General features: G+C 38.8%; 1 protein-coding gene across 1 annotated transcript in view; it reads left to right on the top strand.

The window, feature by feature from the left end:
• The window catches only part of thsd7aa (thrombospondin, type I, domain containing 7Aa), a 182,229-nt gene that overhangs the window by 154,642 nt on the left and 1,414 nt on the right, over positions 1 to 26,173 (top strand). Inside the window, exons 21-27 of the mRNA XM_053333754.1 lie at positions 3,341 to 3,486; positions 4,302 to 4,476; positions 7,583 to 7,756; positions 7,994 to 8,089; positions 12,933 to 13,015; positions 23,262 to 23,475; positions 24,883 to 24,970. Of these exons, the coding sequence (XP_053189729.1) occupies positions 3,341 to 3,486; positions 4,302 to 4,476; positions 7,583 to 7,756; positions 7,994 to 8,089; positions 12,933 to 13,015; positions 23,262 to 23,475; positions 24,883 to 24,970 (976 nt within the window). The remainder of the gene's footprint in view (positions 1 to 3,340; positions 3,487 to 4,301; positions 4,477 to 7,582; positions 7,757 to 7,993; positions 8,090 to 12,932; positions 13,016 to 23,261; positions 23,476 to 24,882; positions 24,971 to 26,173) is intronic.

The following is a 26,173-nucleotide window of genomic DNA, read 5'->3' as shown; positions in this document are numbered from 1 at the left end:
AAGTGCCACTTAAGAAATTCTTCTCGCATAAGGCTCATTGTTTTCCAGCTGAGATCCCTCTGTGGTTCTTATAATCATGGTGGGTTTGCTGGCAAATGAACTGGCAGCTGGTGAGTCTTGCTGCTGGGGAAACATCTCCCAGGGATTTGTTACTGATGGTGTTCAACATTAAGAGGAGTGTTACAGGGCTTGGCAAAACAGCACTGGAGATTAAATCAATTAATCCAACATGGATTTTTTTATGAATGGGAGTGAATGGTCTTTGTGGGAAGGACTGGACCTCTGAAAAGGACCTCTTGGTAGTAGATCAAGCCTTACAATGGCAATTAATATCTATTTTCTTCACTAACAAGCACACATTTTTAGTCACAGTCATTGCTGAAATTAACTTGGAAGTGCAGCATTTTGTGATATTTCGAGACCCACTTTGTATTCTGTGTCACCTCTGAAGTAGTATAGCTGAATGTATTATTTGTTTAAGGCGGTATGGTCGACAAAAACCACATGCTTTTCCTTTGAGACAGCAACTAATTGAGAGTTTTCTCACATCCCTTCCCTGGGGCTCTTTGTTAAAATGCAGAGTGAATTTGGTAAAGGGCACTTTTTTCCCCTCCTTCTACTTCATATCCTCCAACCTAAGATAGTTGCTCGTTTCATTTTAACACAACAAAGAAATATGAATATTCAAAATGACTGCAGGGAGTGTGATGAAGGCCCAAAAAGGCACCATAGATGAAGTCAGTTGAAAAAGAACAGAACGCTCTAGATTATGGCAATGAAATTAAAGAAAGGAAGAGGAATGAGTTTATTCCATGGTATAAGATGTTATTTGAGAAATTAGGGAAAAAAGGTCTCATAGCATACACAGCTCTGTCTAATTAATAGAAACCTGAAGTCCTTCATTCTAATAGAGGGTGAATTCTGGTCAGTAATGGACTAGTTTGGATGTTGGATCTGCAGGTCATCAGATCATTGATACATTGAATGTTTCCAAACCTGCAACAGCAGGAGCTGCTTTGTAAACAAAACATTTTGGCTATCTTGACATTCGCTGCTGTTGTACCATTTTACTAATCATGGAATCCGAGCTCCATGTTTCGGTCATGGTAAGTGTCTGCTGGTGGTTCATAATAGCTGTGATACTCAGCTACAGTAAGGAACAGGCTTTCCTCCATGATGTTCTACTGCCTCTGCACTGTTCCCATTCAGTGCTCCTCCAGTGGTGGAAGAAGTACTCTAATCTTTTACTTAATTAAAGTAGCAACACTGTAGTGGAGAAGTACTCTAGTAAGTCATCAATTCAAGTATTTGTATCAAAATATACTTAAAGTAACAAAAATGAAAGTACTATACAAGTTGGTCCAATTAAGAAAACAAAAATGATTATTGAATGTATAAGCAATGTTTTAATGTTGTAGCTGGAAAATGACTTGATATATTGCTGTGACTTATTCTACATAAATACATTGTAATTTATTTGTTGATTATATTTCATTTTCATAAGAAAGTAAACTAGGGACTAAATGTTGTAATTACATTACAATATTTGCCTCTTGAATGTAGTAATGTAGAAGTAAAAAATAGCATAAAATTACTCAAGTCAAGTAAAGTCTTTAGTCTTTAGTCACTCATTCTCATTCCCAGGTCATCAGATGCCTTTATCACGCCCCTCAGCGTCTCATACAGATGCACAAGATACTTTTTGGTGTCTGCACAAGACGCACAAGGCTTTCAGTTAACTTTCAACTAAACCCACCCACAGCAATTTTAGGCACTTAGAGCAACTGCTGTGGATGTTCATTTATTCCAATGTTAACCCTCCTGCAGTGCAATAAGAAGCTTTGAGCATCAGCCCCACTGGCAAACCAAAGGTGGGAGGACACACTGTCTGGAGGGATTTTCCTCACTGTCAGTTCCCATGTTAAGGTTTTAATTTAATGATATGACATGCTCAACATTTCTAAAAGCAGAAACAATAATGTGTTGGGTTTATGGTTATGGTCGTCAGTTATAATCATTACAGACAGACAAAAAATTAGAGGTGTAGAGGTGAAATTCAATAAGATAGTTTACATAGTATGACCCTTCTTGTCTCAGATATAAAAAGTGATAATAGGACATCTAAATGTCTTCATCCCATTTATGTGGCAGTTCTGGTGGTTTTATTGGGATGGCTCTGGCTCAGTATGTGAAATTGGGTTCCAAGTTGCTCCTGATGGTCAGGCCCACTTTTGTACATGGCATCACTATGTGAATGAGTGTATCAGAGGCAAACATTGCAAGATGCTTCGTCCATTAAGGTAGAAAGACACGATAGGAAAGTAGTCCAATTATCATTTTATTGTCTTTTGGTGCAAAGGCAAGTTAGGATTAGGAAAGCCAAGCCTCTGTCAGTACTAGGGCTGGTGAAAAATGACGATACCAGTACCAATCCAAGTACCCTTAAAGTGATACTGATACCAACTGAGTAATTCATTTGACACCCATTACACATTTAGTGTACTGTCTTTTATCTGGTGTAACAGGTGTTTAGTGTAGACACACGTTTAGGTGACATCTCAGCTGCTGAACTGCTAAGCTAACTAACTCAAATTCACTGTTACTCCACCACCACAGCTGTTGTGGCAGTGGGCCAATCACATGTCACATTAAATTGAAGAACGCTTGTGTTGATTGTCTTCTGTTGAAGTCTGTACAAATAGTCATATTTTCTAGCTCTGGGTGCAAAAAGGATCGATTACAGGTTTTGATTGATGGGAGACATTTGATCATCACTACTTGGTATCAATTTATTTCGGTCAATACTTTCAAGGTATTGATTACAGATACCCAGCCCTAGTCAGTACTGGTCCTGGTCTGAGAGTGGCTGCTAGTAATACAGTAAAAGCTGCCAATAAGGGACATGGTATGACAGTTTAAATACCTAATTTGAAACAGAGAATTTCAAGTTGGTACAATTTGCAGATATATGTTAATGTAACGTCAAGAAAATGAACACAAGTGAGATGTGACAATGGAAAATCACAAATTAATACAACTTTGAGTTTAAGTTTACAAAAGTTAAATTTACAGTTGGACAAACCAGGAGAGTAAATTCAAGTTGAAAAAAGTAAATGCTTTGATTTGAGAATGAACTGTAGCTCCAGCAGTTAAAAGCCCTGAGGTTACCTTGACAAACATCATAGTAATCCATATGACTTTAGCCATCCACAGCTGCTTCCAGCTGCTCTGAACTGACTGTTTTTTCTGATCTTAACAAGGCTTAGACATATGCAGAGGTCATATCTCATACCCCTCATGAATAAATAATCCTTTTTTCATCCTTCTTCTTGTTCTGCAGGCAAGCTGTGGAGAAGTCGGACAGTGATCCAAGCTCCCCAAGGTGATGGGAGGCCATGTCCCTTGCAGATGGACCAGTGGAAACCCTGCCTGGTGAAGCCCTGCTACAGCTGGAGATACAGTGCCTGGTCTGAGTGCAAGTCTGAGGTCAGTCAGCCTCCAGCTTTCCGTCTGTCAGACAACCAGAGTTTGACATTTTACCAGAGCACTTCCTCTAGAGGGAAGTTACATTTATGCCATCACCAGAATATTTAAAACTGTTTAAAGGATACATATTCTGCACATGTCCAGTTCTATATTGATATTCAGGGGCTCTACTGGAATATTTTTTGCATGATTTACAGTTAAACACCTTATTCATCTTATACTGACCCTTTTTGCAGCACCTCAGTTCAGCCTTTGTCTGAAACAGGCAGTTTTAGCTCCTCTCTCTCTAAGACCTCCCTCCCAATGAGCCCAGTCTCATTAGAATTATGATTACATAAGTTTTTGTTCATAGAAAAATGAAACAATCCAGCCAAAAATTGTTGCAATATTCAGTCAACAATATTGACATTGAGTCCAAAATAGAAGAAGCTATCATATAACAGGTCTTGCACCATGTCACCAAGATAGCAGGAGAATGTTCTGGAAGCTTGGAGTGAAGCACACAGTACAATTTCCTCTTCTCACTGTCTCCACTCTCCTTCCTTCTCTGATGTGTTCTTCATTTAGTTCTTTCTGTATCTACCCCCACTCGACATTTTTTCTTGCCTGAAGCATCTTATTACTTTGACATGCTGCTGGACTTCAGAGGAAAGATGCTTTGGTGCTTTGTTCTGTTGGGAAAAAAAACAAGTTTTAAAAAAAAAAGCTTTGAAGCTGGATTTTGTGTAAACTGCCAACTAGTGATTCATGCATGCGCTGCTAAGTTGAAGACACTATGTATAGATATATATGTCTGCATGCATATTTGTCTCCAGGGGGCGAGGTGTGGAGAGGGTCTGCGCTTCAGGAATGTGTCGTGCTTCGTGTCGGATGGATCGGGTCTGCAGGAAAGCAGCCTGGTGGATGATGAGCTGTGTGGAGATCTGGAACCTTCTGTGGATGGAGATACACATATCATACTACAGGAAGCCTGCACTGTACCCTGTCCAGGTAAGAAGACACAGTAATATATACAGTACAAAGGTACTCTACTATATGTATACCAAGTTTTAAATACATGATCCCTGCAATGCTTAGTTTTGGCCATAGGTACTATCAGTAACAAAAAATGTAGATTTTAATGGAGGTAATAACTAAGATACAGGAATGCAGCAACATCTCTAAAAAGAAAGACCCTTTGCTGGGCTGCGGGCCATATGTTTGACATACACCTGATGGACAGTATACTGCAGGTAGCCTACAAACACACTAATTGTAATAGATTCATGGAAATGTCTCACTCTTTTCCTGGAAACAAATAAGATTACTCACCCAAAATAATGTCTCTGAGTAATTAATCTAATTCTCTACAAGAACCTTGAATGAAGAATAAATGTTCAAGCTTGGTTTAATTTTCTGATTTTTAAATGTTCTTTATTTTCTTATTTCTTATTTGTTACATTAGGTGGAGAAACCTTTAGCTGACAGTTCCTCTTAAAAGTATACTCTCTTTAAGTTGGAAAACTGTTCTTCAACTGTAAAAAAATCGACGTATTCTTCATTTTTTTGTCATTTCCTCTTACAAAATTCCATACATTCAAGTGTTTATAGATGAGTGAATGACTTTCTTTAGAGCTGACCTGAAGTTAGACTGTGCAGGGAAAGAACATGCAGTCATTTCAGCTTATTGTTTGGCGGGTTTGAGGAGTAGAAGAAGTGTTTATCGATGTTTAGTTGTAACATTGAATGCTGTCTAACCAGCTGAATGTTGTCTAGGGGCAAAATAAAAAATATGACAGCATTCAGTGTGTTGATCTGAAGCTGTAATAATAATGCTGGTCCAATAACAACAAAGAATTGGCTGTGGCAGCACTTAGTACTGAGTGTGCTTGATTGTAGGAGCTACTAGAGCTCCAGAGTGTGCCACACAAAGCAACACTCTGATGTTAACAGGTGGGAGGAGGGAAAGTGAGGACAATGTGGGAAGCTTTTACAGCTGAAAATGCATGTTGGTGGCAGTGTGGTTTTTATTGTACCTCAGTGAAAGCCTTCAGAGCTGTTGTTGCAGTGATTTGAAGTCTTCCATTGACATGAGGAGAGGAAACTGTGATTATAGTTACAGCAGCTACAGTATGTGTGTGTGTGTGTGTGTGTGTGTGTGTGTGTGTGTGTGTGTGTGTTTGTGTGTGTCTGTGTGTGTGTACATATGTACTCTTACACAAACTACTTCAGCTTGGATAGTGTGTGGGCGTAATCAGCCCATAATCAAGTTAATTGGCTTTAGTTGGGGCCACAAGGTCAAAGAGGAGGAAATGGTTTCTGTTTGTGTCGATTATGACTTGTGGAAACATAGCTATTCATTCTCAATACACGAGAGACAGACAGAGAAAATGTGATTTTGTAGTATAATCTTAATTACGGCCCATATTTTCACGATTAATTAAACATGTAGAAATGTGCTGAAATCAGCCTCGCCGTTACAAAGAGAGCAGTCAGACCTATTCAACAGAGAATCTTCTCTTTGCTGGGAATATCATGATTCTGAGCAGATGATGGTAATGAAAAAATGGATCTGACTTTTTATGTGAAAGGAGGTTTAATTATGAATTCACCTCAGTGTGTGTCATTGACCTTTTTTTTCAGTCACACACTCTCTCACAGGCAAAGAGTGAAGCTGACATTTGAATGGATGTACCTGAATGAAATATGTCACAGCATTCCATGATAGCAAAGACATTTTCATTCTTTGTGCCTCAAGTATCATGTGTATATATATATTTATGATGACAGCTTTTCTTGTCCTTGTGCTAAATTATTCACTTCCCTCAATTAAGACATCCAGATCTTTATTTGAAATATGCTTATTTTAAACTCAGACATTTATACCTAATGTCCCCTGTTTTTTCAGTAGAATTCATCACATTTAATTTTTCCTTCTTCACATTTTTAATTTGCCATTGTGCAAACTCAACACATCCTCAACAATGTATATATCCACAGGTCTAACTGCATCAGTAAAACAGTGTTGTGGAGTCGTGTTATAATCATCATTCTGCTGCTCATTTCTCATTTAACAGAAATGTTGTTTTCATTAACCCTTACATACTGATCATATTCTACAGCCCTGCAGTATGTTCTGGGCCAATTTTGACCTGATCTAAGAATCTCCTCATAAAAAGTGTCTATACCAAATGTTGAACCACAGATGTGTTTAGAAAGCATCAATAGTGGATCTGACTGATCAATAAATGTGATTAAACCTTGATTCATGTTTCAGAGAGCAGAGAGAGTGTATTTTTTAGCTCCTATCACACAATATCATGTCCTATTTGACCTAAGACATGAAAATATAACATAGCAATAATGATGGAAATGTATTTAATGTAAAGTGAAAAATGAACTGTGGGGTTTATTGTATAATCATTAGAGCCATCAGTCTTCACTGCTACATCATAAAAAGAATTAATAAAATGATTAACTATTCATTTCACTAAAATAAAACCAATTGGACCCAGAACAAATTGAGGGACGGGAGGAGGGGGGGGGGGGTGCACTTTCCTCTTTATGGGACAGTTGTTAGTGAAGACTTGGACAGGAAAGAAGAGTAAAGAGAGGGTGATGAATGGCTTGAAAGGTTGCAGATACAGTATGTGGCATGTGCTGAAAGCATTCAGCTACCAATGCACTCTGTCACTGATGGTATGTCAACAGGGATTAAAAATTAACAACAAGACCTGGTAGAATAACAAGTAGAAGCTATAGGAAACATTAGTGAATTAAAACAGTATTTCAATGAGAGAAGAGAGCAATGTCATGACTGTACCAATGGATTTAGTGCAGTAGAAATGGGCCTTATACTGTATTAACTATGTGAGCTACAGGTAATTCCACTCCTCCCGATGTAGATTATCAGTGACCAACCGTTATTTGCGGCATGATTCAGTCAATAGTTGAACGTTGGCCATTATTTGAGGATTTACAGTATACATCCTTGAACGCTATTTCCAATTAGAAGAGAGTGTTCTACAAAGATATTTCATGTCAAAGCTCTTTAATTATGGTTCCACTAAATGCACATCTAGAGTTTTAGTTGCTGACCTCTCTGTATGTTCTGTAGGAGAGTGCTACCTGACAGACTGGACAGTTTGGAGCCCGTGCCAGCTGAGCTGTGTGAGCGGAGATGACCTGGGTTTCGGCTCGGTCCAGGTCCGATCGAGAGCCGTGGTAGCGCAGGACCCAGAGAACCTGCTGCAGTGTCCAGAACAGGAGTTGGAGGCCCGGCCATGTACAGGTCAGTGTGACTGATATAGAGTGATTCACTGAGGCTACAGTAATTAAAGGGGCAGAGGTACTACTAGGACCAGGTGATCATTGCTTCCTACATTAATTAGCGTGAAATTACTATTGCTTTGTGATCAAACTGGGATCAGAACTTTCACCTCCTCTGTACATTTTCTGTAGAATCTACAGTATTAGCTGACTTGTCATTAAAGCTTTTAACAAAGTCATGACCATGCTCTTCCTGCAGAGGGCCAGTGTTTTGAATATAAGTGGAGAACTGGACCATGGAGAGGCTCATCTCGCCAAGTCTGGTGTCAGCGCTCAGATGGACTCAATGTCACAGGTAAGCATAATGTATATTACCTGAGCCTTTGGGTGATCATATGGATAACTACTGAGTGTGAACTGGAATAAAGGCCTCTTTAAACTAATATACAGAATGTTAGAGTGGTCAAAAGTGAGAGGAACAGCTCCACAAAAATAACAATTAGCTACACTATCCCAAGGCTATCTCAGGACTAGTTCTTGTATATCATGGTACCAATAACCAGATACATAACCACTACTGATCCCCAAAACTGCCTCAAATCAAGTTCATTCTTTACCTTGGAAATAGTCATTTGACAAAACATTTCTGACTAAAAGGTCCACTTGATAGCTTTTTGTGGAGTTCAAAGACCAGGAGATGGAGCTTGATTAGTTGCCATGGAAATATATCTGTGAGCAAACTGCATCCGCTGATGTAATATGGTTGATATGGTTACGTGGAAGATGCTGGTATGCACATATACATAATGCATATCATGGGCATTCATTTAAAATTCACTGAGGTCCAATTAGTGAACATTTCCTCAAGTGAAGGACAGAACATCATAATGTCTGTGTTGTTTTTCTGTAGCTTGAAGTAGCATTGTAGTTCCATCAGTATCTGTTTCTAGTGGCTAGATTGTAGACTGTCAAATAAATACAGTAGAATTCATTCATTAGTATTTACACTCTACTTGAGAGGTTTCAAAAATAACAAAACATCTCTCCTCTATTTCTTCGTGTGTATTTCACTGACAGTCGATCTCTCTACGTCTGAATGCACGGATTTGATTGGCTGATTAGCGTCACGTGAGAAGATTCACTATGCACATTGGTCTATGCGTTTCTGAGGACTGCTCTGCTTTTACTGTAATAGCTGGAGAAGCTGTGCCCGTTAAAATAGAAACGCTTGGACAAATTTACCAATGGTTCAATTTACCAAATTTACCATCAGTTATAGGCCCAGGTCCGGCTAGGACGTCGCCTGGGTCCACCAATAGGACCACCTATTAGGGACCTCTGCTGTATATGAATAAATCAAAACAAATGACACAAAACACAATACAGAAGGGTCATGGCCAATATGTTGGTTCATTGATCTGAGAGTAGTAATTTTACAACACAGAAATACATACATATAACTGTATATGTGAAGTGAAACAATTAGTCAGTTAATCCATTAGTCTATTAAGCAGAAAGGAAAAAGAAACATTTAATTGACAATCCTGCTCAATGCCCTATGTTCAAAATGCCTGGTTCCAGCCTGGATCTTTTCTTTGTCTTGTTTTATATAGCAGATTATCTGATTACAGTCAGTCCCTGTAATGTAGGAAATAACCCAGGATGTTCTGCATACCCAGACAGCCTCTGCGGATCAGTCCGTAGCCTCCACCCAGACAGTGTGGATGTAAATGTGACCTAAATGAGGTTTATAAGCTTCCACAGCTCTGACACGAGGTCTGATGATATGCATGTCAGGGTGATACTGTGGAAAAGGTTACTTAAAACCGTTTCATCCCCAGTGTCGGAAACCCCACATGGCTCTCGAAACATTTCTTGACAGCAAATTCCAGGAAACTGTAAGCAGATGAGGCTTTTAATCTCCAGCATTGCCACAGTCTAAGTTTAATCCTATTGTCCATCACATGTCAGCACAAAGCTCAGCACCAATGGCATTGTTCTCCAGCTCCACAAACCCTCACTTATCCACTGGCATACCACTTGATGAAGGTCTATATGGAAGAATGGATTTCTTTCATCTGGGGCATCTGCTTTTATTTACAGCTCCTGCCTCCTACAGGCCTGGAGCCATGTCATATTTGTGGGTTAGGTGAGCGTACGACACTCAGCTCTTAGCTTAAGTGAACGATGAATGTCAGCGCACCCAGCACTCCAGATGGCATGCCCATATCCGGCTGCTCAGATTGGCACAGTGCATCTTTTTCCCTTCTTGCAAAAGTGTCCTCACAAGCAGTGGCGTTCCCCTCATGAATATTCATACTGAGCTCTCTCCTTGAGCATTCCTCCTAATAAATATTCAAGAAGCTCTGATAGAGTACCGTGTTTTCGCAGACGTGTTTTATCTGAGTGTCTGGTGGTTGGATCAATGTCAGTTATAGTGGCTGTCTACATTATCCTGCTTATTTTATCCTCAGTGGGAATTCACTCTCCTTACCCTACGCGGCCTACAGCTCAGCAAAACCCTGGATGAACCTGATTACCAAGTGACTGAAAATGAAATCCATTCACCAGTGGATTGAGTAGGGGTAAAAAGTAGGTCCCCCACCACTGTAAATAGTATCTTCCCTCTTGTATATTTGTCGATGAGTATTGATTTAGTCCAGTGGTGGAAATAATACCTATTGCTTTGCCTCCAGGCACGTAATTTCAAAGCAGTGAAAGGACAATAGGATTTTCCCATAGGATGTCTTGCAGTTCATTCCAGTAGTAAGGTGCATATTACAGGAGGCTAGCCTGCCTAACACCAGACCGCGTCTCAGTCTCATGTGAGACTGAGGTAGGGTCTGGCAAGGAGCCGTTCATTTCCTCGTATTTGAGGTGGGATCAACGAATGTCGATCAAATGCTTCTGTACGCTACTGGACAAACTTACAGCCAATCATGTCAACGATAGACGATGATGTATTCAGAGCCTGTAGGGAGCAACGTGAACACTTCCTGTTTATGAAGGAAAAATCATGTAGTGCAAGTTTTTGTTCTATTTTCAAAGTGAACTAGCCTTCCAATTTATTTAGCACACAATCTACTGCTGCGTCGAACGGTTGCTGCAGCGACCGCCATGCTGGATGTAAACAGAGTCACTCTATGGGCATCATCGCCATGAGCCCGCCTCCCTGTTCTGTGATTGGTTCACTATCTCAGGCGAAAATTTTGTCTTGGTGGCCATGCTAACTTTCTGAGCTAAGTGGAATCTCGCTGGAATGAGAGCATGGGTTTACCCAGGCTAACTGGAGACCAGAACTTTCCTACAATAGTTCTGAGTTGATGAGAGGAAGTTAAGAAGCAACCTCGTCCTATGTTATAGTATTGTGATTGTTTACTCTGAATTGTACCATCTCAGCAATTTATTTATGAATGAAAATACAGGTATACTTATGTCCTCTAGATGTGAGCCTTTAGAGCCTCTAGAGCCCAGTGCTGCCTGAGCTTTCTTCCCTTTAAAAAGGCTGCTCTCACCAAGTGCTGCTAAATTAAAGAGTACGGTCTGACCTGCTCTGTGTGTAAAATGCCTTGAGATCACTTTTGTTGTGATTTGTCACTATATAAATAAAGATTGATTGATTGATTGATTGATTGTTAACTCACATATGTTCAGTCTTGACCGCAATAGCCATCTCAAATGGTTCTCTGGTAAATGCTGGCCAGTGGTTTAAAGATGTGAGTATACTATGTAGGATTTGTCTGTTGGTGTTTGTGAGCACAAGGCAATCAAAGTTAATGAATGGAGCGATCAAGCAACCACGGTGAGAAGCTTGCCAAGATACAGAGTAACAAAATGTTATTTTCTGATTGTTTTACAGCACTTATGTTCTGAAGCACACATAAACACACCCACTCTCTGTTCTGCATGTGTATGCGTCAAAGAGACACACCAACAGTAGAGGAGCAGCACACAGCAGAGGAGGGAGAAGGAGAAGCGCTGAGGCACTTATGTGAATATAACCATAATCAAGTATAGATACTACGTATTGTTAAGCGTATCAAGGTTCTGCTTTGAAGAGAGAAACAAGCTCTGTTCTGGATCAAGAATCCAATTTTTTTTTTTTTTCAGTAAGGTGCTGAATGTGAGTTTTGTAAAATAATCTGCTATCAAACCTTACTATTATAATAGTATTTTTAATATTTTGCTGTATCTATTAGATCACCTCTGAGGGAATGGATCAATGCAGGAACATCTCAGATCCATGCACATAGAAAATGCATTGCTTTTGTGTTTTATGGTGTTAGAGATCAGTTAGAGATGAATCTGGAGATCATCAAATCCAGACTGTAAAGGCCTAAGAAGGCATTGTTTTCAGCAGAGTACATGGAATACAAGATGGCATCATCAGCATAAAATAGCTATAAATAGCAGGTGGCTTAAGTTGATCCCTGTGGGACACCTTTATCAAGCATTTGGGGACTTCAACATACACAGAGAAGCTGATCTAAAAACAAACTGTTGTTGTGTCATGATAGCAGTCGCAACAGTTACCGATTAAATTCCAGATTTTAGACAGACTAGGCAGCTTGGATAGACACTAAGAATTTTTCACATGTCACCATATTTGTTTCTGGTATTACAACATTGAGTAAGAACAGACCAACATCATGACATCACTTCATCTTTGTGTGTTGCATACACCGTTTTAATGCAGTAAATCAAAGCACAAAATAAATCATCTGCCATCAGTATTTCATCTCATCTAGATGCATATATACATACTCTCAGCCTTGCTGCAGTCTATCTGCCAAAGCATGAATTTAAAAACAAGTGCCTGAATCAGTCTGGGGATTTGAGTAGAAGTTTTTTGTGCTTTTCAAACTCAGCTAATTATCAAATTATTCCAGCAAAACAAGGCATGGTGAGTATCATTGTAATGAGCTGAATTCTAGTGAGTGTTGTTTTCAGAGAGACAGGAAGACAGACGGCTGTGGCTGCTCTAATACTCACTGCCTCCAGCTCAACAAACTAGTGTTGGAAGAACAGTTAGGAATCTAGGTCATGTTTGTACAGTTTATAGATTTTTTTGGATAATCTGTAATATTGTTATTGAGTGACTACCTGCAGAGGTCATTATACTGTTTTGTACAATTGGCAATAATAAAAACCCCAGCAGTAAACCTCTGATGTTTGACCTTATGGACTTTTATCCACAGGTGGATGCCCACCGACAGCCAAGCCCATGGCTGACCGATCATGTGACCCGCCCTGCACCAAGCCACGGTCCCTGTGCACAGAGGTGAGTTTGATGACAAATATTGCGTACAGTTGTGATCAGATGCAGTGCTCAGCATTCACAATACTACTGCTGCTTTGCTGTGTTTAATGGTATTTTCTGTATAGCTTCCTCAGAGACTGACTGTAAGCATCCACATGACTGTACAGTGTATTTCTTTGGGACCTCTTGTCACACGTTCCACATGCATGATGTGAGCAGTTTGTTTGATAATTTTCTCTTCTCAGAATTAATTCCATTGAATAATTTGAAAAGGCTTGAAGAAGTGAAAATATATAATATATTTTTAGGGAAAGCCATAAAAATGAATCTAATTTTGTGTATCTTCTTACACATATTGTCAAACCTACAGTTCATCTTGAAAATTATTCAGCCTCCCGACTCCCAAGCTGGGAATATTGCTTTAGGACCTTTAGTTTGGGGATCAGTGGTGATTGTGCTTTTGAAGTTGCATCAAAAATTCCAAATATGCCACTACTACTAGAACTGAGAAGTTTTGATGTGATGTTGACTCAATGAGAAAACAATCAGCTGTGTTGTGGACATCAGTTGTGGACATCAGTTCTGGTTGTGCTAGCATGACGATTCTGACCAAGTTGATGTCTGGCCCTCGTCAGTGTGTTTTGTTTCTGGTTGTCAGAGGGTTGAACAGCTTCAGGAGGTCTAATACTATACCAGAAGGTCTATACTATGCCCAGGACTATAATCGCAAGGTGTCCTATTGTTCAATAGTCCAAAACACCTACTGGCATCCCATCGTGTCACTTGGTATCTTTAGATATCTCCTGGTGTATCTTGCAATCTTTTTAATGTCTCTTGGCATCTTCAGGTGCTTTTGGCATCTCCTAATCTTTCTGGGCATCTCCTTGTGTCCCTTTGAATCCTCTGGTATCGCTTGACGTATTGTATTAGGGAGTAACAATGAGCCGAACCTGCCCTTCCATTTGTGACTTCAGTGTTAACCTTCCAATCTTTTCCTACACAGACCATAAAGTACCAAACCCAAACACTTACTTTAAACTGATCACTGTTAAATTAATATGACATGTTCTTTCTGTCTTTTGGCCGAGTATCTACACCAAAACACAGTCAGCTCAGGAACCTGAACAAAGAGATTCTGGCTTTGCTTGGTAGCCATCACAGGGATTAAACAAAGCAACCAATGTTAATTCTAGCATATAGCGACTAGCCACATGCTACTGTAGCTACAACAGTACCAGACACATGAGAAAACATAACCAACTTCTTTCAGCCATTTTAGAAATGAATCAGCAGTTCAAAGCCCATGAGTTGTTTGTGTAACCCCCAATATGTGGGAGAAGGTAGGTTGAATGCAGGACTGAGCCCCAGACTCCCTGTTGTGATGAAAGCAGTCCATCTGGACAGTTTAAGGAAGCAGAAAAAAGGGAATAGAAAAAAAAGAACAAAATGAGAAGGGGAAAAACCCACAATAATCTGACTCACTTGGTGTTGCCACCTGTTGTTAAGCTTTTCCCATTATCCTCTCTGAACACACCTGGACCGAAGCACTGCAGGGTAAAGAACAGATGTGAATGTTTTTCACAAACACACAACTAAACACTAGACACTAAGGCAAGCTTGCAAACAGAAGAGCTCAGAATACACAGACATGAAAATATAATATCTAAAATACAGTATTGTAGATGAAAATAGCCATCATCCAATATGTTGGTATGTGATCTGCTCCTGTACTGTCAAACTATCACTGGTTGTTAAAGTGATTCTATGTCAGCCTGAGAAAAACAGTTATACTGTGTCTCTAGAGGAGCATTGTCAAGTCAAAAATAACCCTGTTGACTTCATCAGCATTTAGCTCAAAGCACCGCTGTGCTTAATGCTGCATTCATGCTCTGTCAGATGGATGGGAAGGGTTGGAAAGATTCCTATTTGAGAGAGTCACGTCATCTGACAACAACAATGAGGGTTTAGAATACTGTGCACTGACAAATGACATTCTATCTATTAAAGTTGGGTTTGATTCATTGAATGACATACTTTGGATTTGGTTTTCAGGTACTTTGTATTATTAAGTGGTAAGTCAGATATGTCAGAGCTTTCAGACAGTCATAATTATGTCTTGGAAGTTGAAATAAACTTTATTTACAAGTTGGAAAATCATAATTACAGTAACTCTGATATGACTTGAACAAAGCATGTCTCAGGGGTGCTAGAAAAGCTCTAGACTCTGAGGGCCCTATTTTCATGGGGGCACAATAAACAGCACAAGCAGTGAATTAAATTAGCTTTGCCTGTTGTTTGTGGTATTTTGTACACAGTTGGGGGGAGAGGTGTAAACAGGTAGGAGGTTAATTCAAATGAGGCAGTGCAAAGTGAGTCGTTGATACATGGAAATTAATTCTTTGACACTAAGGTGAGAATGAACATTTGTTACTGGTGTAACATCAATTAGAATTTTTGATTTTCTCTTGAAACACTGTCTAACCTTTTTAAATTGGCAAATGATTGAAAATAATGTTTAGTGCTGTTAATGCACAAACAGCAGTAGATCAGTCTCCAACAATATACAAATTAATATGGGTATGAGCATCCGTGCATTATAATGTATCAGAAGCTTCTCCTTCCATTTATCAAATTGCCTCAGCAGGACAGATATTTTGATAAATCTGATAAATCTGGATTGTGTGATTAGAGAAGAGCTGTGCCGAGCTCAGTGCCATTACATGTGACCCTGCAGGGGAACCACGCTACCTGGGCTAAGCCAGCTAGCATATTATGAGCATGCTGCAGTGGTGAACTCTAGAGTTATTGTTGTGTATGTCAGAGTAAGTGGCTTATTCCACTATTTTGTAAAACTGTAAAGTCCATAATGTGATGTTTTGGGACAAATAAACACGATGTTACACGTCTATGTGTCACTGTTTACACCTTGATTAAATCACCTGAAATAACAAAATGACCACATACAACTTTACACACATGATATTAATAAGTTTTAACTGGCTACTGTTTTAAATGGCCCTATGTTTACCATTTGTTTGAATAAATGTTTCATGCAGTTCCTTCCTCATAAAACATTTGCAAAGCTCTCTGCTTCTAATATTTGTTTAAATCTTTTTTCTAAATGACTGTATTCCTTGACATATTACAGCAAACTGTAGATACTGAACGAGTGTGAAACTATTGGTAGGACTGTGCATGCTGTCACCTGTGTGCATGTTGAGTCATCATGCAGAGACCTTTACATTGGACCTGTGCATCATTTCCTCCTTTGCAACCTTTTCAAAGCAAAAGTACCATCTTATATTTTATTCTTGAAATGCATTATGGTGCAAACATCCAACTAATTGTTGGAACATTGATGTTTTTATTAATATAAAACATAACCTCATCTGGGCAGCATCCACATTTTGGTTAGAATTCATTAGTAGCTAGAGGAAGCACTGATTCTTATTCAGTATAATCAGTGAATCAGTCTCAATAAGCAGACAAACAACACAATGTCTTAGGAAATAAGAGATTTATTAATAGCTAAATGTCTTGAAGATGCATGATGAGGCATAAGATAAATAAAAAGAATTTACATGATAATAGAATACATAAAGAAAATTGTTGCAAAATAGTGGCTTGAAGTGTGTCTCGATGCTAGCGTATAGCAACAAGGAAGGATAAGGGGAAGCTAATTCAACTTCTCTAAAGAAAGTAGCTTTTAATTCTTTAAGGTTATTCGACATCAAGCCTTGATTGCAAAGCTGTACTCTCAGGCTGATCTGGAAACAGTCTTTAGACCAGTTTAATTCCTACAGTAGTTTGCAGAAATCCAGTTTCAAGTGTCGCTATCTGTTTTCAAGCTAGCTTCAGTTTGAGGATTCAGGTGTTGGTTGGCTTCTTGTAATGTTAGGTGAATGTTGAATAAACGTCATTCAACTCTTTATGTAGTCACGGTGTGAACTTCAAAAATGAAATACTGTACATGGAAAAACACAAGATTTAATGTTACAAATATGCATTTACATTTTGATAAAAGTTGCTTCTTGGCTCATGATTTTCATTTTTATAATCTTTTATTATAATTATAAACAAGATAGGTGGAGTCTTGGGTGTGTTTTACATGTTTTTGTGACAAATTAATATTCAAAATATTCAATTTCTTTGTTTTTTCTCTCTGTGGAATTCACTCACATCTTCAATTTGAGATTAAAGGAGGACTGTTTTAGCCAAGAAATGACTCAACTATGTTAACCATTTACAATGTGAGATTCAGTGGAAACTGTAGCTGAAATAGCGTTGGTCCAATGCAATGACAGAAGCAACTTCACTTCATGTATTTAATGATCTATTTCTATGGTTATCGTAATCACCTGTTAAAAAAACCCTCCATCTGCCTCTGACTGCAGATTTGAGGTGCTGTTGTTGTGATGCTTCAATGTGATTGGCACAGCTGCTTCAGAGCTACTGTATGAGAGCAGTAATATGATTGGCTGGATTGACTAGTCTACCTTAGATTTACTCTGTTAATACCTCACTGTGTATTTGACTAACTTATTCAATTGTATGTATAACATTAAAATGAACTGGTTTCCTAATTTCATTGTTTCATTTTGCAACATCGAAGCATTTTGTGATTTGAGTTGGATACTGTTATAGGCATACATCTGAGCTATATAAGAGAAGTTCAAAAGCTATTTAATGCAATGGCACTGCAATGATTGTTACTGTTTCATGCACATTTAATCTGATACACAGTATGAAACTCATGATACCATCTGTGTGAAAATGGAATAATGGAATATTTCATATATGTGGGAAGATTGGATCACCCAGCAACTGCATTTGTTTTGGTTGAATGATTACTAATATTCAATATCATATGGCTCATTAGATTTTAGAAATTAAGTGATTTAAGTGTATTCTCTTTCAAATTAAAAGAACTTTATTGGACGAAAAGCAGTTCAATTCAATATTTCCCTTTAATCTTTGTCTATAATTAACCATGCACTCTCAAGCATTAGATGCTAAAGGGAATATTTCATTCTTATGAGAGGATGTTTCCTCTTGCAACATATCCATGACATTGAGTTTTCTCCTTTTTCTTTTCCATCCTTAGTTTTTGATGTCAGGCCATTTGTTTTAGAGATTTCATATGAATACTGTGAGAGAATAAAGTGTTACTGAAGGAGAGGAGGAGAATAATCAATAGTGTTTTGCTCAGACAGTCATCAGGCTCTCCACTCTGTCTGTACTCAGGAATCTGCTGCTGATTAGAGTGACTTAAAAAACACTGCAACACTTTTGTTTGAAGTAAAGATTTTTTTTTCCCAGATGTAGACCACTCAAAAAATTCAAAGGTTTCAGTGTTTGTTCTTGTCAAAAAATCTTTAGAACAGTAATTAGATCTAAAGCAGAGTTTGTTTAAGCAGAGCACTGGAGTCGCACTTGAATTGGCTGATTGGCATCGACTGTTTCTACCAGTTGCATGACCTCAGGCTGCTACTGCTGCTACTGCAACACATCAATGTGACACAGGTGTGAATGAGTATATACACCAACAACATGAAAGAGACTAACATTATGTTATACACAGAGGATATAAATAATAAGTAGTAAATATTCTTTTATCATTTAAGTAGAATAAAGTTTCAAAGTTTAATAGTAGTAATTAATCACATGTCCAAATTGCACCAAAATGACACTGCAGTCCCTTGGGTCCTCAGCCATACACCCACCAAGTGTGGAGTTGATTGAATGAACGGTTCAAGACATACATGAAGGACATACATACATACATAAAAACATACATATAGAGATTCCTTACTTTATTTAATGACTCATTCACAGCTGTGTGGCTGGTAATAGTCATATACATTCAGACATACAGTGCAGACATTATAACCTGATACTATGACTGTTACTCCTAGTTTCCTCCACCAACCCAACCTCCTGCATATTGCATTGTTCATGCATTGTTCATTTAACAAAGATTGAATATTCATGTGTGTTCATTAAGAGGATCAGCTCTCTTAGCAGAGTCCTTGTCACTGCTAAGAGCCTTTGAGAGTTCCCTCAAACAAGTACCAAATCTAACTGTGTAACCATTTGCTATAAATGGTCAATTCCACTGTCTGAAACTTGTATGTTTAATTGTGTGTATGTTTATGAACTAGAATATGTGTAATTTTAATACTTTCTGAGGACCGCAATAGATCTGTAGCATTAAGTACTGAACCGTGTCAGTTATTGTAACCTGGCAATGACTGCTTGGTCAGAGTCTTAGCCTTGAAATCTGAACTTTTACTCAGTTCTTGTACAGTGACTTCTGTTGAGAAAACAGTAAACCTTGATGCACTGAGCTGGCTAGAGTATATATCATGTTGGCACAGGTATCAAAGAAATCTTAATGATACCCAGCCCTCCTTTGAGGATGATGGTGTATAGATGATGGGTCTATACACCACCAGGCACTATCCATCACAGACCAGAAGAGGAATTGTGTTTGTTTAAGCGTGTGGTTGTATGAGTCAGAGATGTGGTTGCTAAAACACCACAGATGTCTTGAGGATGAGAGGGGTATGGGTAAGTTTATACCATGTATGAGCATTACAGCAGCACCCTCCAGAGACAGGACCCAGTTATGCTTAAAATGATAACGCAACGCTGAACCGCACTTCTTTTCCTTTGTTTGCCACTAAGGAGATGTAAATGATCTCTCATTTCCTGTTCTGTCTGCCGTTGAACGTGTGCGCTACTGTTTGCACATTGGGGATTTCTGAGGCCGATTATCCTCCAGAGATTGCCGGGGAGCTGGAGACCCCCTGCAGGGTGATGAATAGAGTCAGGAATGACAAAGAGGGAGAGAGAGAAATGTGGAGGAGGGGTGGCTTCCCTGCACACACACACACACACACACACACACACACACACACACACACACACACACACCATCCAACATAATCAAACACACACCCTGTCTGCCTACACAGACAGCAATATCAGACTGCAGCACTATAACGGAGCTGATTAAAATTAGATTGTACAGTTAAATTATAGCTAGATTATGGCTTTCTATGATTTGTTAACTATGCTTTTTGTATTTCATTCCAACTTCAGCACAAACAACCTCTATGCTGCATTGTACATTGCTTGCCAGCAGATCAGCCCCTTTTTCCAAAACAGAATACCAATCAATCCTAGAGGATAAGAGTATTTTCCAAAGGTGGTTCCTAAAATCCTCGCAAAAGACAACTTGTAAATCCTGTATTGTAAGATTTATACTGTGATTTGCCTGTCCCAGACTAATATATCAGATCTAAGATAAAACCTTTGAGACATTATGGAATCCATGCTCATGCCTATTAAGTCAAGGTCTTCAAGATTTTTTCAGCGGAATTCAAATATGGTCAACCCAAAAAGATCCAAATAGATAGGAATCACAGCACTTTTTCATGTCCTTTGTAGTTCACACTCTCCATCCTCCTCAAAAACCACATTTTTGAGGCCCACCACATGAACAGAGCTGTTAGAGTCTGCTTGGACCCATTTAGGTATTAGACATATTGACATTCAGTCAGTAGCCTGGGGCAACACAATTAACCTGACCCACCAGATGGTTTGTTACACAGAACCATCTGAGAAGTCGTCCTTGGAAACTGTTTGGGAAAGGGCAGGTACTTTCAAGAAATACTTGGCTGTTGATTGAATGAACCATCTGTCAGTCATCATCTTAATTTGCAAGTTAGCCTGTTTTGCGAGATCACAAGATCACAGGATCACAAGATCAAGTGATCACTTGAGAATCCTCACAGGACGCTCATTGGTCTGAACCATCAGCGCGTAACTTGAAGCCTTCCAAGATGGATTCTCGCATGATGTCATGATCTCACGGATCCAGCAGCCTCACAAGGCAACTGATTAGTTTGAGGCGGCTGTGGCTCAGGAGATATAGCGGTCGTCCACCTATCGGAAGATCCGTGGTTTGATTCCTGGTTCCTCAGGTCCACAGGTTGATGTCTTCTTGGGCAAGATACTTAACCCGAATTGCTCCCGATGGCTACGCCAACAGTGTATGAATGTATGTGAATGGCTGAATGTGACATGTAGTGTAAAAGCGCTTTGAATAGTCAAAAAGAAAGTTGCTTTATAAGTACAGTCCATTTACCATTGAGTTGACTGAATGTAAATTTGGATCCTCTGGTTAGCACTTAGTTACCGTACTAAAAATCAAAAGGAGCCCTAAAGGCCTCTACTATCAACCAGTCTTACTGGATCTTGAGAAGAAAAATCACTGTATTGGTTTAGAACAAAGTCTGCACAAAATAAGGATGCGTTTCCTGGTCTCTGATGTCAATGTCCATCCACCCTCCATGTCTATCCAGATAGCGATAATGTTTGTCAATGCGTCGTAATGTAACGTAACTGAGATAATAATTTAGTGTTATATAAATATAATTTCAAGGAGTCAGGGTTGGTCACGCATTAAAGAATCATTGCCAATCACAGGATCAGTTGTAATAAATTGTGGTTTTGCCTTTAAGTGTATTAAAATTGCTCAATGGTAAGAAAAACATTGGTATAAACAAATATTTTTAAGTTTGCAAACATGAATAGTAATAATATCTCTCATTCTTCCAAATGTATCCCAAAGACAGATACTCCATTTCTGTTGGATTTCATTACTTCAGAAAGTTAATTTAGCATGCTTTGCTTGAGGTGAATGATGTCATCACACATAAATGAAGCTCCAGCCTCAAACCTGTGGTGACAGCTTCATGTAGGTGTTTGTCACACTGACATCACCCTAACACTCCTGCATGAACTCCATCAACAAGCACACATGGAGACGACACGTTCTCGAAAAAAGAACTGAACATAGAAAGGACTGTTATAGAAACTAGAGACAAAAGAAGGTTGGAAGAAAAAGCTCTGGTTAATATTGCGTCAGATCAGCTCAGCTTGTTTACTAGATAAACACTGACAAATAATCCAAGGCAGATTTGCAAGTGTCAACAAGTTACTTAAGATTTTCTTCATAATCCCTTGTGGTTCTCCTTCATCCATGATGTATATTCAGCCTGTGCACACATTTGTCTTCCTTTGTTGACAATTTATGCTTGTAGTTTTCACAGATGATCACTCATGTTACATTAAATTTAACAACACGAGTGGTCATGGTACATCACTACTATATCTACTAGAAGTGTTTCTGAGGTATAATCCAGTCATTTCCAACCTGGGAGTTGCTACCACCCACATGGTTACTAGATAAATACCAGGAGTCATGAAATGATGAGTACAATTAGAGAGAAAAAGAAGAGAACATCTGCTACACAAGTCATGTTTTCTCTTATGCATCGACTTTTTGGTCCATACTGAAATATCTTCACTATTGTATGGCCAAGAAATATGTTACATATATCTATCTATAGTCTCCAGAAGATAAATCCCAACGATTGAAGTCATCATGTTCTTTGACTTTTCATATAACACCACCAGCAGGTTGATACTCATTTTTGGTTACAGTGAAATACCTCAATAACTATTGGATGGATTTCCATTAACTTTGGTGCAAATATTCATGTTCCCCTCAGGATGAATTGTAATAATATTGGTGATCCCAAAATGTAATGGTTTTGGTTTATGACCTAATTGGACATATTGAAATTCTGGGATTAAGAATGACAGCTGCAATAATGACTTTCCCTTTTGCCTCAACTGCACTTTGTGTTACTGCTTACTGTAAAATGTTACATGCTAACACACTAAACTATGACTAAGATGTGTTAACATGTTAGCATGCTGGTATTAGCTTTTAAACCAATGCGTTTGCTAAGTGCATCCTCACAGAACAGCTGGCATAGATGAAGACGTTTTGTCTTGCTTATCATGAAATGTGGAAAACTTTTACATCTTCAGCTATTTAAATGAATAATCCAAGAGGAGGACACTAAAAAAGTCCTTAGGTACAATTACTCTCAACATGCAGACATGTACGTATATATTGCTTTGCTTGAGTCACCAGCCAAAAAGTATTGCTTAAAATATATTTTTAAACAGCACAAAATTGTAAATACCTGTCTGTCAGATTTTGTGGTCATTATTAAGAAATAGGGTTACCTTTGGCTGCTAGACAGTACAAAACAAGCAGGTGCAGTTTTTCACTAACACAGCAGAACTTTTCACTTTTTGGTGGCTGTAAATGTGTAAGAATGTACTGTAATGGTCTCCAATACTAGTCCATGTCACTGTGATAACCCTAACCTCCTCCCTGTGTCAGGCGGGTGTGTGTGGCTGTGAGGAGGGCTACACTGAAGTAATGACGTCTGATGGCCTGCTGGACCAGTGTACTGTCATTCCTGTGTTGGAGATCCCCACCGCCGGAGACAACAAGGCAGATGTCAAGACTATCCGAGCTTTCAACCCCACCCAGCCTGCAGCCAACACGCCTGGCAGGGCGGGACGCACCTGGTTCCTCCAGCCATTCGGTCCAGGTATTACACACCATTACAGTCAACAAAAAAGTCAAATAGAAAGGAGAACAGGATAAATAAGTCGTCGTCAAATTCACTGAGACAGCAGCAGATCGACCGAGACGATGAAAAGTGTGCAGCAAATGAAAATATTCCAGACCTATAAAAAAGGATTTTGTGAAGGAAATGTGTGTGACTGCTGAGAGAACAAAATAATTTGCTTGCTAAGCTAGAAAAGGTGGAGTTGGAAGGAGGGGTTTTAATAGGATGATGAACAGAAGGAGCGTTATGTGAGGGAAAGGAAGGAGGAGAGGACAAAGGAATTGAAGAGAGAGAGAGGAAGGGCAGAGGGGACAAAGAGAGGAAAACAAAGAAGAACAAATATAGAAAGAGTAAAAGGTGAAGGAAGAGCAGGGGATGAAAAAACAAGATTAATGAAAAATGGATGGAGGAACAAGGAGGGGACAGCAGAAAAGACCACAGGAAAAAGGATTTAATGGAGAACAAATAAAAATAAGAGTAAGGGAAAATGGTGAGAAAGAAACAGAATGACAAAAGAAAGTGAAGGAGAGTAGAAATAACAATAAAATGGTAAGGAAAGGAAGAAAAAATACGAAGATGATTGTTGGAGCAAAGGTTGAAAGAGTGAATAATGGAAAGGAAAGTAATACTGGTAGAAAGAACAGAGAAAAGCAAAAATCAGATAATAGAAAAGTAGAAAATGGAAGGAGAAAGAGAAAGAAGGGGTGAAGTGTGAAAGAAAGAAAAGGAGAATGGAAGGGAAGAGGAAAAAGGTATGAAGGGGAAAGGAAAGAAAAACAGGAAACGGAGAAAAAAGAAAGAGAAATAAAAGTTGAAAAGGGACAAAAAAAGGAATTACAGAAAGAAGAAATGAAGTAAAAAGGGAAGAACAGCAAGAGTAAACACATGGAAAGTTGAAAAGCAAGAAAACAAAAAAAGAGAAAAGAGAGTAAGCACGAGAAGTAAGAAAAGAGGAAGAAGAAAAATTGGTAGGAAGAGAAATGGGAATACAGTAAATAACTAACTTATGAATAAAGACTGATATGTAAACATTGTGCTGCTCTTATTGTGATAGTTTCATCTCATCACAGAGTAGAATAGAATTGAAATAAGGAACATTTGTATCTATTCTCATTAACACTGACTTAACAGAGTATGTTTATTAATTAAATCTCTCACTTGCTCCACCCTGCACTGTACACTGGTGTTGAACTGTTTGTATTATTAATGTGTACACCTTCACATTACATTTAGGATTCAGTGACCAGCAGTTATTTTCACACTGAAGTGATGCAGAAAACATGTGGACAGATTCCTCACTGTGTGTCACTCTACTGCCCCCTACTGCTCACAAAAATGAAATGTCAGGCAGTACTTAACTATAGGTGTGTGTGATTCTCTGTGCAGATGGGAAGCTGAAGACGTGGGTGTATGGAGTAGCAGCAGGAGCATTCGTACTGCTCGTCTTCATAATCTCCATGACTTACTTAGCATGGTAACGTACCAACCCCCCCGTGTTCCTGCTGTGTGTCTCTGCTGCCACTGTCATCACATCACTGTCCATTGATTTGTCATTCACCTCCATAAGTGATGTAATGGAGATCAAAATGACAGGAAAAACTCACCTGGATATGGTTAAAGGTTAATTATTGCCCCTCCAAAACAAAATAAAATAAGCAGTGGATTATGGATTGAAAAAAAAAGAAAAAAAAACAACAACAACAAAAAACACACACAAAAAAAATGCTTGAAACATAATGAAATTTATCAACTTGCCAAGACTTTAACTTAATTTCCTGTGTCTCAGATAACGTTCTTCTGTACTTACACTTAATAGTTTGAGTGCATGAGTATGTTCACACTGAGAAGTATGGAATAATGTAGTGTACTATGAGTACCTGGATAGTCCACTGAAAACAATCAAAAGTTGAGTGTGGAACTATGGACACTTCTCGCTCTCAACAGTTGCCACCTTGGCTACGTAGCAGAAGGGGAGGGACCACTTTTCAAACAGGAAATGGCGACCAAGGACATTGTAACAATGAACATCGCCATACATGTGTTTGTTACACTAAGCACCACTATACTGTTGTCATACATAAACCATCAGTAGGTTTATTGAGTTAATTTAGCAGTCTATAATGATTTGGTACCATGAATGATAAGGCAAATGCTAACGCTAGCTTGCTAACTAGCTAAATGTAATTTCCGGTAAGTGCGCAATGGCCATGTTTGATTTGAGACAACACTAACCTGTCAAAAGTTGTGCACTACACAAGTAAGTACATAGTGTACACAGGGTGCTAACAGTAATGTACTAACAAAAGTCTTTGATTTGAGACACAGCATTAGTGTAGAACAGTCCAAAACCTAAATATATTCAATGACATTACATATCGCAGGTTAGGGAAACCATCAAACACAGTTGAGAAGTTGCAACCAGTGGTTTATTATTTGTTTAAGCTTTTTTTGCTATAAAAACATTATTGCAATTATTTTTTCATCAGTTAACTAATGAATCAACTGATTCATCTCTACTTGCCAGTACAAAAAAGTAGACTGTTGTCAACTAACTGTAAAACAGTATGCTGTCACAATATCTATAATGTACACACTGTATATAATTGTTATGTACAATTGGGACACAGAACTTGTCTCTAGCTCATCAACTGTGTTGACAGAGCTAACAGGTGTATAA

Source organism: Scomber japonicus, chromosome 15, assembly GCF_027409825.1.
Source record: "Scomber japonicus isolate fScoJap1 chromosome 15, fScoJap1.pri, whole genome shotgun sequence".
NCBI classification, from domain to species: Eukaryota; Metazoa; Chordata; class Actinopteri; order Scombriformes; family Scombridae; genus Scomber; species Scomber japonicus.
This window is presented reverse-complemented; position numbering and strand designations above follow the sequence as displayed.